A 14,821-nucleotide genomic window follows, 5' to 3' on the forward strand; every position below is an offset into this window, starting at 1 on the left:
AAAAAAAACACAAAGTGAATTTTGCATAATATGCCGCACACGTCTGTGTGCAGGAAATAAAAACAGTTTAGCTCCACTAGATTATACTATCAGTGCAGGACAGCAACAACTAGAGGAAGGATGACACACGTCAAAAGTCCCCGTAATCCAACACAGACCACATCATTCCAAAAGCTCAAGGAATGCTGGTTCCAAAAACATCGTTCACACAGCAGGACTTCCTTCATTTCCTCCAGCAGAACAATATGAAGGTTGTTCTTGTGACCCTTCTCGAGTGTATAGTTTCTCCACTGGAACGCCCAGAACTGTCTACCCTTCTTCATTTACTACAGGAATACTTCAGAATTGACTGTTATATATTTATAGGCTTTGTCACAAACACAATACGGCTGGATGCTGCTGGATTGTTGTAATGTAGGCTATCACCCCTGAGAGCGGCGCAGTGTCAGTTCCACCATGCAGGGGAATTTTAACAAGGTCAGGATATTAAAGGCGGCTAATGGAGCGATCTGGTGAAGCAGTGCACACACATGCGCTTGTTTTAGAGGGTTTTAGACCAGAGCAATGCTGTGTGTAGCTAAAAACTCTTTTCAGATCCACGAAATGAAGCAACCCCAAGATACGAAATCCAAAAAAGGAGAAACAATACAGGGTTTTGTTATGGCAACACATTTCCCTTTTCAGGAATTTCCTTCCTTAAAAAGGGAAGTCCCTACTAGGCCACTCTGAAAAAAGGAAAGCAAAGCAGTGAAAGGCAAAAGCATTCAAGGTTTCTGAATTACTCTTAGAGTAGGGCTGCAACTAATGATTATTTTGATAGTCGACTAATCTGATGATTATTTTTTCAATTAGTCGATTAGTCAACGAATATTTCAGCCATGTTTTTTAATCTCTAGAAATAATAGAAAAACAGCTGATCATGAGACATAAAAAGGCATTTGAATGTCTAGATTAGTGCTGTGCGATATGACAATAAATATCGGTCATTCCTTAATTTCGGGTCGATACGATATAATTTCAATATCGATATAAATACTTTGAAGGCCTCAGAAAAACTGCTAAGTACACTACTGTCTGAAATTTAAATTTTTTATTTATTTTTTTTTTTCTGTGGTAATTTCTGCCTCTGCAGCGCCCTCTCAGGTATAACTGTGCTATAGGTATGGATGATGTTTCCGTGTACTTTTAGTATGAAGACACTCAATGCAATATGCAAATCAGTCAATTAATAATACCAATAAAACTGCAGCCCTGCTGACGTCCAACCATCTGCGTCTCACCGCTTATCAGAGGCGCACTGCTGCTGCAGCTCAGCCAATCAATTAGCTCTCCCTCTTGCTCTGCCTCTAAACCCATACATCACCCAGTGCCACTCCCAAACTACCCCTTCCTTTTTTCTTTTTTTTTTTTTGCATTTTTAAAATTTGAGCTGAGGGTGGAGTCAGCTAAAAATTTAGGGGGGTTAGTGCCCCTTTAAATGTAAAAAAACATTTCACTTGTTCAGACAAACACCGAAAGTCCTTTAAAATAGGAAAGTACATTTTTTAGCTGAATAATTTAGTAATTATGTAGGGAAAAAGGAAAAACATTGAATAAGGTGTGTCCAAGCTCTATATATCATCTTTTAGAGACTAGTGTAGAACATTAGCATTATATGAAGTTTCTTCAAATAATATTAAATCTTATGAAAGGTTTCTCATGCTCACAGATTTCATTGCTTTTTAAAAACTAAAAAAAATAATTCACGCATGAAGATCTGTTCCTGACACCCGTCTTGATTTTAGGAATGTAGAGGACGTGTCAATGAAATTCATATGAGCCACTCATCCTGAATTTGTCCATACTTGCTGTGTTTTTGCACAAATTGTGCTCTGGTCTGTGGCCAACCAGCATCATCGCTTTATCTCAAAGCCTCTTTTTTATCAGTAACTGGAGGGAACAGCATGCAGGTTTGGTGTAGTGAGAGTTTTATTATTTTATTTTTTATTTTTTTATTCATTGTTGTCTGTTGTGGGGTGTGAGGTTGGTGTGATATCAGCACAAGCAGATAAGAAAGTGTAAGTTTTTTTTTGTTGTAATGAATTATCTGGCAACAAGGAGTAACAAGGTGTTTCCTAACTGCTTTTTAAATCTGAGGAATTAGAAATGCATGGCAGACATGGTGAAACTAATGACTTTGTTATTGCACTTATCCAGGCTCATGTTTGAATTTGAATAAGGCTTTTGTTTCTCAGTCGACACCCAACTACTCCTGCCGCCCGAATCCGAATCAGCACCAGCGTCCAAACCCATGATTAGTCTCAGGCCAGCATGTAGCTGGAGACTGTCATTTTTCAGTCTAAATGGGGTATTGTCTGCTGAGAGGCTGCAGTAACACTTTGTGTGGGCATTACCAAGCACTCACTGGCAGCGCGAGAGAGAGAAACAGCCCGATCAACACGTACAGCTGGAGCCTGTTCAGTTTTTTCCCTCAGGAAACAAAAAAATGCTTGTTGCGCAATTCAAAATAATAAAAAAAAAACTTTAAATATCATTAGTTGTTGGATTTTAATATAGAAGAAGGGGAACTTGTTGAAGTCATCCAGGTGTGTAAAATAGGAATTGTGTATATACCATATTTTTGCACTATAAAAGGCACCGGATTATAAGGCGCACTATCAATGAACTTCTATTTTCTGGTATATTTTTATACATAAGGTGCACTGGATTATAATGCGCAATATGTAACACTAGTAAGTAACAGGGGTGTCGCCATGTGTCAGCAGGTCTCGCTTGGTTGCAAGACCTGTAAAGCTAAGCTAAGTCAAACTTTGTGTGAGTAAAGCGCTTCCATTCATGTACAGTAAGCTTAGATTTCCAGATTTCCACTAAGGCATTAGCAGCTAATCGCTAACACTAGCCATTTGTCCTTGCTCTCTCTGTGGGTGGGTACAGTAGATGGCGCTCTCTCTTTCTCCTCATCACTCCTATAGGGTGATGTGGATCAGCACAAGGCTGCGTCTGTGAGCTGATGTATCAGAACCGAGACGCTGCGCTGCTTTCCTCCGAGCGTTAGCGCTGTGATGCTACTCGGCAATGCTACAGCTATTAGCAGCAGTTCAAAAAGAGGTGACTTGAGTCGGACTTCACATGTGTTGTAGGATGTGTGCTAGTTTTCACCCTCCTGGTGTTGGGGCATGAATGGAACAGAATTGAAATTCTCTAAAAAAATAAATAAAAATTAAAAATTGAATTAAATCTTTTTACATTGACTTTTGTTGAAAGTTGTTTTTTTATTGGACAGCAGCACTATTTATTTTTTTATTTATTTATTCATTTACAATTTAGAAATATTTTTTACTTGATTTCTGCCCATTTACCGGTTTATTAGTGTGTGCAATCATTCTAGCATAAGTACCTCATTGTTAAGAGTTAATCCAGGGCTGCTGTTGGAGGTAAAGTGCTGCTCTGGGACATTGTTTAAATAGTGGGGATTCCAGCGCTGGAGGGGTTTTGTGCTGGTCTGGGAGGCAGTGATAGACAGACAGCAGGCAGTACTCTCCAGCCTCAGCATTATCTATTCAGCCTCGCTCCTGTTTAGATGATGCCACACAGCTCCAGTCTTCTGTGCCACAGTTTATAAAAACCCAGTTTCAGAAGGCTTTTGGAGGCAGTGAAGTTCACGCTAAACTGGTCCATTTAAGGAGGGGGTATTATTAGGATTGGTGCATATCGGCCCCTTTTAAGGATAAAAGCCACTTTCCATCTTAGCTGATGTTTACCTTCTGAGCTAAAAGCATGCTTGGATCGATCTGACTCAGTGCGGTGGGTCGCCTCAAACTCTAACAGCACCAAAGCCCTGGCCTGATGATACAGCTGTGCTGGAATGGATTAAAATGTTCACTGTAAACAGACTTACAGAGTGTCTTACACAGGGTTCCTACGGTCATGAAAAAACTGGAAGTTTTTGAAAATAGAAAAACTGGAAAATTTGAAAATAGCAATTTCCAGGCCTGGATAAGTTCTGGAAAAATAAAAATCCCCTCAAAGTTTTGGAAAATCATGGAAATTTACTCGACAAATCTTTGTTTTGCAGTTTATCAATGGAGAAAATCTATATTTTGAGCTAACAAACACATCAGCTCATTACTGAGTTAATTCAGTAATTTAGCTCTACACAATGGAGTTTAAAAAAAAATAATTGTGTGTGTATCTGATTCATTTTACACCTATTATAATCAATTTTAATTCTTTTTTTGTTGTTTTTTGGTTTTATTGTCCATGTCTGCACAATAAAGGAAAGTCTGTAGACACTGTTCTTTTAGGCAAACATATTTATGATGCTGAGCAGCAATCACATTCACAGTTTTTGCTGGAGCTATATGCTCTACATTAATAATAATTCATATTTTAACAGAGCTAATTGTCTGCAGTAAAAAAAAAAACAGATTTACAGCATTACTCTTGACGCCATCAGTAATACAGTATGTTCTCTTGTTGAAGGAGGATGAACTGATGAAAGATATGCAGAACACGCACAAAGCAAAACAATTCATTAAAGTGAAAGTGAACACAACAAGATCAGTTAAGATTAGGATCGAGCCCAGTTTAGCTTTAATGAAAACAAAGAGTTCACAGGCATAGCAGAGGTTTTGCAAGACAGCGTGTTGTTCAGCATGTTGCAAAACTGATGAACCCTGTGAAACTCCCTGTGTGTGTCTGGATTGGAATGTCGTCTAGCTCTGCTGTCTGATGACTTTATGCTTTTAAGAGCATACAGCTCTGGAAAAAAAAAATAAGAGAGCGCTTAAAAAATGATGAGTTTCTTTGATTTTACCAAATTAAAAAAAAAACTCTAGAATATAATCAAGGAAGAGGGAGATGGATGATCATAAGCATCACATCAAACCAACCTGAACTGCTTGAATTTTTGCACCAGGAGTAAAGCAGCATAAAGTTATTCAAAAGCAGTGTGTAAGACTGGTGGAGGAGGAGAACATGATGCCAAGATGCATGAAAAAAACTGTGATTAAAAACCAGGGTTATTCCATCAAATATTGATTTCTGAACTTTTAAAACTTCATGAATATGAACTTATGAATATGAGTTCTGAAAGCTCTGAATCTGTTTTTGTTATTTCAGTCATTTTTCATTTTAGACAATTAGACAAGCTAATACAGAATCATATTTTATTTGGCAATTAAAGGCTGTGGCTCATACTGAACCTGTATTCTGTACATTCTTTTACTAAATATCCAATGCACATGTCTGTCACACACATCAACACATTGAAAGTTAAGAAGGTTTTATGTCACTCCTGTAAAGTAGCTGTTTTTTTTTTTTTAGCTTTTTGCAAATTTTTACATTTATTGTGCAATGTGGATTTTTGGCTCTGTATGATTGGCTCAGACTTGCACAATCCACCTTCCTAACATGGCCAGAGACCAATTGCAGTACCTGCACATCCCGGTAACATCAGACAGACACAGGTATGTTGTAGAAACTTAATCTGTTGCAGAAGTGGAACAAGGATAGGGGGTAAAATAAACCAACTGTAAGAGAGAAAAAAAAATCAGGCAGGTTTTTTAAGGAAGGGAGTTGGGTGTCTGTAATAATATTAATAATATAAAATATGCCACTGTACCCACAGTGAGCTTATCTTGCACGTAAACCTGTGGTGTGTTTTGTTTGGCCTCCAAAACCAATGTTTAATACAAATCTAGATAACTGTGAGCTACGGGAATTGTGCACACGAAAAAAAAAAAAAGAAAGACGGGAATGAGCCTGCCATGACCTGTAGGATTATTACTGGCATGAAGAACTAAAGCAGATTTGGATGCTGTAGTAATAGATAACATTGTGCAAGGAGTCCTGAGCATATATTAGTCTTATATTTCTTGTAATATTACGACTTTACTCTAGGCTACCATTTTTCTGTATATATTCAAATATACTTAGAGTAGCATATTTTTTTTTTGCAGTAGCATGATTTAAAGATAATTCTTAATTCTTTAAATGGCAGATAGCTACGTTTTTTTCTATAAAAGTGAAAGTAAATTGAAGTGAATTGAAGTAAAATTTGCATATTCATGACATGCATACAAAACAGAGAGGGGTCTGATCTCTGCAAAGAGTCAGCCAATCAGTTTTTAGTATAAAGTATAGTCATGTCTTGTAAAAAAAAGTATATATAAAATATATATAAACCTGAGTGTATATATATATATATATATGTATATAAATCTGAGTGTACTTACTAGGGTGTGTGTGTTTGTGTACACATCAAAAAGGAAAAACAAAATTGATCAAAAATTAAATAGATTTTACCAAATGCCATATATATGATTGTCCTGTATTTATTTGATGAAGTGAAAAATATTATTTACATTTACAGTAGAATCTGATAGGATACATTAGGAAACATTAGCAAGTCAACTAGACCGTATGAAAATATAGATTTTTGTAAAGCAATATTATGTTTTTCAACACTGCACTGATCAGTACTAATGTCCGATTTTTCTTTTTCCAGTTCCTCCAGCGTTCCTCCACCATTTCCATCATCATGTCGATCAAATCGGAAAAAGTCCAGAAGAAATGGGCGGCAGTGAAAGGTCGCCTGGGGTCATCTCAGGAGTCGGACGGTCCCCAGGAGGCGAACCTGGAGAACGCAGACGCCGAGCTGTGCATCCGTCTGCTGCAGGTGCCCACCGTGGTGAATTACTCCGGGCTGAAGAAGCGGCTGGAGGGCAGCGATCAGACGTGGATGGTGCAGTTTCTGGAGCTCTCAGGGCTGGACCTTCTCCTGGAGGCCCTGGACAGGCTCTCAGGACGCGGGTGCTCTCGGATCGCCGATGCCCTGCTGCAGTTAACCTGTGTGAACTGTGTGAGAGCGGTCATGAACTCCTCTGCTGGGATTCACTTCATCGTGGAGAATGAGGGATACGTGCGCAAGCTTTCACAAGGTAAATCACTTCTTCATTTGGAGGCACATTCGTGAATTCAGGGTTCATACAGTCATGATAAACCTGGAAAAGGCATGGAATGAGTGGGTTGGGCAATTGACCCTGTAAATTTGGGAAAAAATGGAATAAAAATTAGAAATAAATTAGAAATATTTAATATAAAAGAGGTAAATTGATGAGAAATTGAGGTCAAATGCAATAATCTAAGAAAACTAACATGCATATATAAAAGCATTATTTTATTTTATATTAATTTAATTACTTTAACATTCATTTAAAGAAGGAAATACTACACGATTCTACACATCTGATTTTTTTAATCATTCCCAAATTCAAGCACACCCAAGAATCCAGATGTGTTAATAGTATAATAGCATTTGGATTTTAAACAGACAAATATAAAAGTTTACTGTTCAAGTACATCTTTTAAAATACAGAAACATAAGGGAAGCACTGATTTGCATTTTATTCTAAAGTTTAGAGGTTAAAAAATTATTAAAAATTACAACTCTTTACTACTACTCTCTGTGGCTCATAACAGGAATAAGAAACATGAGTTTTTTTCCCCAAATGTATTCCAGTTGAAATTAAAAGCCTGTCAGAATAAATACATAGAAAATAATCTTCACACCGTACAATAGAGGCGTCCACATTTAAAGCCTCTCTTTTCCAGCCAGAACAGAATAAGCCTAGTATTTAAACAGCATCTTGGCACGAGTCACAGCATTTTAATGCAATGAAATGAAAGCATAATTATGCAGCACAGGTTTGCCAAAGACTTTCCCTTAAACTACGGGCAGGATTCCCAGACACGGATTAAGCCATATCATGTTCCTTTCCAAATGCTTATTAGTCAAAGACTAGAACTTTATCACTTTCTGGAAAACCAGCCCTAAAGCTTGTATACACCTATTAATACGTTGTATACATAAAAAAATAAAAGCCCTGCAGATATGTTTATGCTGTTGAAATATTTCAGCAGATCTGACATGAGAAACATTGTTAAAAAAAATGAGTAAAAAAAGGCTTTTTACAATCTATGTACTTATAACAGAGATTGTGGCCAATTGTGCTCTCTCGGACTCCGGCTGCTGATGCCGTGCAGTGTGACCCAGCGATTTAAATGAGCAATTCTCAGATTATAGTTGCCGTGCCTTAGTTTGCTGGGACACTCAGTAGATTAGAGTCTCAGTAGACTAATTATCTTATTGCTTAGTTACAACAACAAAAAAGTCAGTATTTTCTGGAGGAGTGGATGGAAAAATACATAATCATTCTACCTGCAAAAAGCACAAACCCAGTGTGATTAAACGTTTGCTCAATATAAGGGAAAAAACTGACATTGCATGATTTAGTTGTTTTGCCATATATTGTGTGATATTAAAAATATTGTAATTTCCACCAGATTTTTCCAGAAGTAATCCAACATAATATTACAGTATTTTTTGCGCTATAAAATCTGAGCCACATTGAGCAAAAAATCCTATTTGATCCTATTTGAGTCACTTCAGCCTGGTAACGTGAACAGTAGTTATTTAAAAAGTAGAATAAACTCTTTTGAATATGATGAATAAAAGTTATATGATGATGATTAAAAGTGTCCCAATACTGTTTTTTTTTTCCATATACCGTATTTTTCGGACAATAAGGCGCACCGTATTATAAGACGCACCATCAAAGAACGCCTATTTTCTGTTTACACTGAGTAATCCTGCGTGTTCTGGTAAGACAGTGAGATATTAGCTAGCGATTCGTCCCCCGTAGCTTGTTTTAACACTGTAAACAAGCAGATTACAGGCTGATAAAACTCACCTCTGAGAGAGTTAGCGCTTAGCATCTAGCTAATGCTAGCCAGGCAAAGCAGCACAGACTTACAGGCCGATAACTCACCTCTGAACAGGGAACGCTTAGCGATTAGCATCTAACTCTAATAATACTGCTCCATATGTATGATGCATATTTGGGCACCCTTGATCTAGCATAAAGTCTTCCTAGAAAAGTAGAGATCAGCTATGCAGTGTAGAAATAAACAAAGCTCCCTGTTGCATACAACATAGATTTCAGAACAGGACACTTTCTGTGTCTACAAACCTATAATTTATATCATAATTAAGGTACAATAGTGTACAAATACCTGTGGTTTTGGTTGAATTCATACATACACACTACACATCCATAGTAAAATAAAGGTTTGCCTTACAGAAGGGTCTTTTCCTAAAATAATTAAAAAAAAAAAAAGAAGTCACATTTTTCTTTCCAGAGTCCAAAGTTCATAAACATCCCCTTTAGATCATAGGCTTAAAATCAATATCACAGGAAAAAGAAGAAGAAGAAGAAGAAGAAGTGTATATGGGATGACAGAGAAGAAAAGACAACAGAAAGGATAAAAGTGTGCTGAAAGGATGATTTCCTCTATTTTACTGTTTGATCACCTCTAGCTCTGGACACCTCAAACACCATGGTGAAGAAGCAGGTGTTTGAGCTGCTGGCTGCTCTCAGCATGTTCAACACAGAGGGACACAGACTGGCCCTGGATGCTCTGGACCATTATAAGGCAGGTGTTTTACTCAGCAGTACTGTAATACTCATGTTTAAGTATACTCGTTTAAAACTGATTACCTGGACACAAAATAGGCCTAGAAAATTCAGTAGGGCTTATGATATTACAGCACTTGTGGTGATTCACCACTGAGATTCAATTTTAGCTGGATTAAGGATTGATGTTGGTCTAGGAAACCATTCCAAAGTGTGAATCTTTAAGTGAACTCACTAAGCAAACTTTCAATAGATGTAAATGAGTGTGTAGGTCCATTTTTTTATTTATACTTTATTGATTTTTCAAAAAATCTACATACAAAAGACATTTATGTTAAATGCTTATCGAAACAAGATTGAACAATAGACATTATCAGCATTAGCCGCTAACTGTTAGTGCTAGCCTAAGTTAGTGCTAGCAAATGCCACCAGACAGCACTACACTGAGGAACCCTGAGTGTTCCAGTAAGCCAGGGCGCTATCAGCTAGCGGTTCATCCCACGTAGCTTGTTTTAACCTCTGAGCTAATGCTAATGCTGTTCCAGCAGTGCTAGCCGGGGTTTGCAGCAGGCTACATGCCAATAATACTCACCTCTGAACGGTGAAAGGGCTAGAGCACTTAGTGTGGTTAGCTGCTAATGCTAATACTGCTCCAGGCTCTGTGTTTGAGAACTAAACTCAAATTCCTGTATAACTCTGTTCTCCAGTGGAGTGTCTTTAGTAAGGAGCACTGATAACATAGTGGAAAACATACAATACTATTATTTCTCAAGTCCTGTACTGGAAGACCCCTGATATGCATGAATATAACCACAAATAAGCCAAAACAGAGGTAGAATAACCTCAACCATGCTGGTCAATGGGTTCTTAGGACCGTTTATTTGATAAGCACTTATTAGTATACATGTAAAATATATATATTTTTATTTATTTATGTTTTTTTTTACCTTGCAGGCTGTGAAGACTCAGCAGTATCGCTTCAGTGTGATCATGAATGAGCTGGAAAGCACAGATAACGTCCCCTACATGGTGACCCTCCTCAGTGTGATCAACGCCCTCCTCTTCAGCACTGATGACCTCCGGGAAAGAGACAAAATGCGCAAGGAGTTCATCGGTACACACATTTAACCCTCTCTTTTATTTCATCTGAGCTGCTGTCTTCCCAGTGTTCACACTGAATATACAGCAAAATGATCATTATGTAGCGTGTGCTTACACTGCTAAAAAATTACAAATCCCAAACTTAAAATCAGCTTTTGCTGGTTTCAGAATATTCAAAGCTGAAGCCAGATTTTGACCTGCACAGTGAAGTGCTAGGGTGGTTGTCCAGCTTGGTGATGCCAGCCTATGGTCAAGCTTCTTCATACTAGTTTTTCTAGCTTGGTTATACATGTAAAACAGCCAAACAATCAAACAAACAAACAAAAAAATACTTTCTCTACACTGGTCAAGATAGAGATTGAGCTGGTCCATTTTTCAGCAGGGTATTTGTCCAGCTTGGTGATGCCATTCATGGTCAACCAGCATGGTCAAGTTTTTTCTTCATACTGGTTGTCTAGCTTGGTCAGGTTGGTTATCTTTGTAAACCAGCCTATGAAACTATAAAACAAACTAAAAAAAAAAACCATAAAATTACTCTACAGTAATCAAGATAGAGCTTGAGCTGACCAGTTTTTCAGTAGAGTATTTTTGGAGGACTGAACTCCAACCAAACCATAAAAAACATGCTTTACACAGACCAAGGAGGAGTTTTTTTCAGCAGGGTATTTTGGGGGACTGAGCTACTGCTAAGCTAAGCTAATTCAAGTACTCTGATGAAGGACAGCTATAGCTAAAACTCTTCATTTCACATTGAAAACATCCCAAGACCAGCTTATGCTGGTTCCTGATGATCATTGTTGTTAAAAAGCTAGTCAACCAGACAAAGTCATACCTTATGTTGGTAAGCTAACTAATTAACCCATTCTTGACCTGTGTATTGTTGGATATGTGGTTTTGGTCATGCTTGGCCAGGCTGGTTGTCCAGCTTGGTGATTCCAGTCATGGTCAACCAGCATGGCCAAACCTCTTTAAGCTTCTTCATATTGGTTTGTCTAGCTTGGTTGTACATTTTAAACAGCTAAGCAATCAAACAAACTAAAAAAAGAATGTAAAATACTCTACAGTGGTCAATATGGAGCTTGAGCTGGCCAGTAGGCTAGTTCAAGTCCTCTAAAAAAGGACAGGTATAGCTAACGCTCCACATTTCACATTGAAAACACTGTTTTTAGACATTTTAGAAGATTTTAGTACTGCCAATAACTGTTTACATTGAGTGAAACACACTTTAAAACAGTTAAGCTAAGAAAAACCCAAGCTAAACAAGTCAGAAGCCAAACCATGGCTAGAAAGCTAAATAGCTAGCTAGCTGTGTTAGCATAACAAATATTAGCCTACCAGAGTTGTAGCAGGTTGATAATCGGTGGCTGTGAGAGAGAGCTCCAGCTGCTTAATTAAGCTTAATTGCACCCACCTTTGGAGGTGCCTGGTCCAAACAACTCCAGCCTTTGGGTTTTGGTCGTGAGAATGTTTTGAGACTCTGTACTATAACATCAAATGAATGTTTGTTTTGTTTGCAGGTTTGCAGCTGCTTGATGTTCTGCCAAAGCTGAGGTGAGAGTCTAACTAACAGTCTAACCAACATTTAGCATTAAAAATAAGGAGATGTAGATTACAGCAACTCCAAATAACATGTTTATCTTTTCCTTGCTATAAAATCTAGCTTAAAACCAGCTGATGATCCAGAAAAATGCTCTATATTCCTGTCTGTTTGACTTTGTCTTTCTCCCACACTCTATCTGTCTGTTTCTCTATGTGTCTATCTGTCTGTCTGTGTTTCAGGGAGCAGGAGGATGAAGACTTGATCATCCAGTGCGAGGCTTTTGAGGAGGCCATGGCAGAAGATGAGGAGGAGCTGCTCAGGCTTTATGGAGGAATTGACATGAGCAACCACCAGGAGGTCTTCTTCACACTCTTCAGTAAAGTGAGCTCAGATCTCGTATCTTATATCCTCTCAAGTAGTGCTAAACATTTGGCTCGTGTGTGCCAATCGCTATCAAACACTTTTATCAGATTCAGATCCCAGATAAGAGTCTGTATGGGCAGATTCAGGCCTGCTGATTATATATGTGAGGACTCTTTTGTCCCTGCTGCTCTTCTCTGATTAAATAAACTCCTGAACTGAGACAAGTTATAAAGAACACTTCCAGATAATGTGTCTGTCAGAAACTGTTTAAAATATGTACAGTATGGACAGATTCACCAGCTTCGCATGGCTTCTTTAAACAAATCGATCCCTGAGGAGCTCTGAAAAAAGTGCATAAAATTTTAATTTGTGCAAGAAATAGCATCACGTGATGTAAAACAATACACATCCATTTCACTAAAGTGAGGCTTGCACATTTTGTTAAAAACATTGATCCAATTTGTGACAGATGTCACCAAGCTCCAGCAAATCACCTGCATTCATTCTGGCCCCGCCCCTTATTACAGCAGTTTTTGGCTAAGAATTTCCAAACTCTTTGACATTTGTGATCACCATATTGAGCCCAATGTTTTTTTTTTTTGCCTTATTCAGTGTTTTTTACCCTCACCTTGCCCATTCCAAACAGCTTGCCACGTATTCTTCTGAGGTGGAAATCCTCTACAACTCCCTCACATTTTATGTGGATACAAAAATCATGCAGGGTTGTGAAATTGGAGAATCAGGTGCATTAAATGTAATTCTACACAGAGATTTTATAAAACCTGGAAACCCCTTTTTCTGATATCTGGAGAATCTATCCCTTAAGACATTTATTGGATTTATATCTTATAGCATTTCATATATCATAGAAAAATATATATTTTTTTACCATGTCCTCTACATGACTGCTGCTTATTGAGAACTTTGTGTCCTATTTTCTGGTTGTTTTGGTGTTTTTTTTTTTCTTTCTTTTTACTTGAATCTCGTTCCAGAGGTGGTTGATATACAGGCTGCTGTTATGAATCTAATGCTATACTTCATTCTTTGTGCTCCTGTAGGTGAGCAGCTCCCCCGCCTCGCTGCAGCTGCTCTCCATTCTGCAGACGCTGCTTCTGCTCGGACCTGAGCGTGCTGATATCTGGCAGGCGTTGGAGGCTCTCACTAACCGTGCTGTAATGCTGGCCCAGAACTGTGAGTTCAGGTCATTTGAATCTGTAGAAATGGTCTTCACCATATCATTGCATGCAACTCCATTGGAATGGAAATCCCTAGAAAGGAATTTAGATTTAATGACCCTTGCGTCATTACTCACTGCTCGGTGGGTTCATTGGTGTTGTGCCAAATTCAGCACCCCCGCCATTAAAAGCACCCTCTCTCTGAAGCGAGTCTTCTTGATTAAAGTGTAGATAATCTGCTTTAATTTACCTAGGAATATGCGCCAAAATTCATGGTTATCTCAGTCATGGTTGCATACATAGAGGCATAGCACGGAGGGGGTGCTTTTCCTGATAGTACACCCTTCATTCATTTAAATGTATATATATTTTTTTATCTCTTTTGGGTTCTAGCTCAAATGGAATCCAGTGAGAAGATCATGCAGCGTCTCGTCTTCACCAAAGAGCCAGGAGCCAAGATCTCCCACTACATAGACGGACCTGCGCTGAAGAAAACAGATAAAGCGGTTCAGACTGAGCTGATCGACGAGGCTAAAAACACCTTAAACAAAATGCTAATGAAAAACCAATCACCACCTATCAGCTCCAAACAACCAGCAACGCCTCCTCCACCACCACCTCCGCCTCCTCCACCACTGCCCGGCATGGCTGCTCCTCCGGTCTCGACACTTCACGCACCCCCACCACCACCTCCATTACCTGGAATGGTTCCTGGAGGTCCACCACTCCCACCACCTCCACCTCCGTTACCAGGTATGCCAGGTACTCCCATGCCTCCTCCACCTCCACCTTTGCCAGGAATGGGAGGACCACCTCCACCTCCACCTTTACCAGGAATGAGCCCAGGAGGACCTCCACCACCCCCTCCTCTGCCCGGCATGCCTGGTCCTCCTCCCCCTCCTCCATGTCCAGGAATGGGGGATGTAATAGTAGCCCACAATGTTCAGTGTCTGGGCAGGGCCTACTCTGCGCCGGTGAAGTCCGGTCCCTATCCTACACTCAGGATGAAGAAGCTCAACTGGCAGAAGCTGAACTCCAGAGCCGTCACTGGTGAGAAGAAAAAAAAAAAAAACTACATCTAGACATATTCAGTTTGTGGGGTGACTTTTCGGCTACGTTCACATTAGCAGGCTAAAGTGACTTAAATCTGAATTTTTGCTCAATGT

The 14,821-nt window shown here is 38.9% G+C and overlaps 1 protein-coding gene and 1 long non-coding RNA gene across 7 annotated transcripts in view; one reads left to right on the forward strand and one right to left on the reverse strand.

Moving 5' to 3' along the window:
* inf2 (inverted formin 2) overlaps positions 1 to 14,821 on the forward strand; it is a 36,822-nt gene that overhangs the window by 6,865 nt on the left and 15,136 nt on the right. For 2 of the 5 annotated variants that reach the window (XM_049463525.1, XM_049463526.1), the window contains exons 1-7: positions 6,337 to 6,941; positions 9,380 to 9,495; positions 10,431 to 10,590; positions 12,095 to 12,128; positions 12,357 to 12,498; positions 13,539 to 13,671; positions 14,049 to 14,705. In XM_049463525.1, the coding sequence (XP_049319482.1) occupies positions 6,455 to 6,941; positions 9,380 to 9,495; positions 10,431 to 10,590; positions 12,095 to 12,128; positions 12,357 to 12,498; positions 13,539 to 13,671; positions 14,049 to 14,705 (1,729 nt within the window). In that variant the 5' untranslated portion in view covers positions 6,337 to 6,454. Of the gene's footprint in view, positions 1 to 6,328; positions 6,942 to 9,379; positions 9,496 to 10,430; positions 10,591 to 12,094; positions 12,133 to 12,356; positions 12,499 to 13,538; positions 13,672 to 14,048; positions 14,706 to 14,821 lie in introns of those variants that run through there. The other 3 variants (XM_049463529.1, XM_049463528.1, XM_022672587.2) reach the window with 3 other exon arrangements.
* LOC103031311 (uncharacterized) lies at positions 6,935 to 12,076 on the reverse strand. Of its 2 annotated transcripts, none has more exons than XR_452794.4 (3): positions 11,989 to 12,076; positions 10,424 to 10,553; positions 6,935 to 7,043 (listed from the first exon to the last, which is right to left on the reverse strand). It is a non-coding gene; the product is annotated as an uncharacterized LOC103031311 (long non-coding RNA). The 2 variants fall into 2 exon arrangements; XR_001518744.3 differs by having other exon boundaries at positions 11,913 to 11,997.

This window comes from Astyanax mexicanus, chromosome 14 (genome assembly GCF_023375975.1).
Source record: "Astyanax mexicanus isolate ESR-SI-001 chromosome 14, AstMex3_surface, whole genome shotgun sequence".
Classification (NCBI taxonomy): Eukaryota; Metazoa; Chordata; class Actinopteri; order Characiformes; family Acestrorhamphidae; genus Astyanax; species Astyanax mexicanus.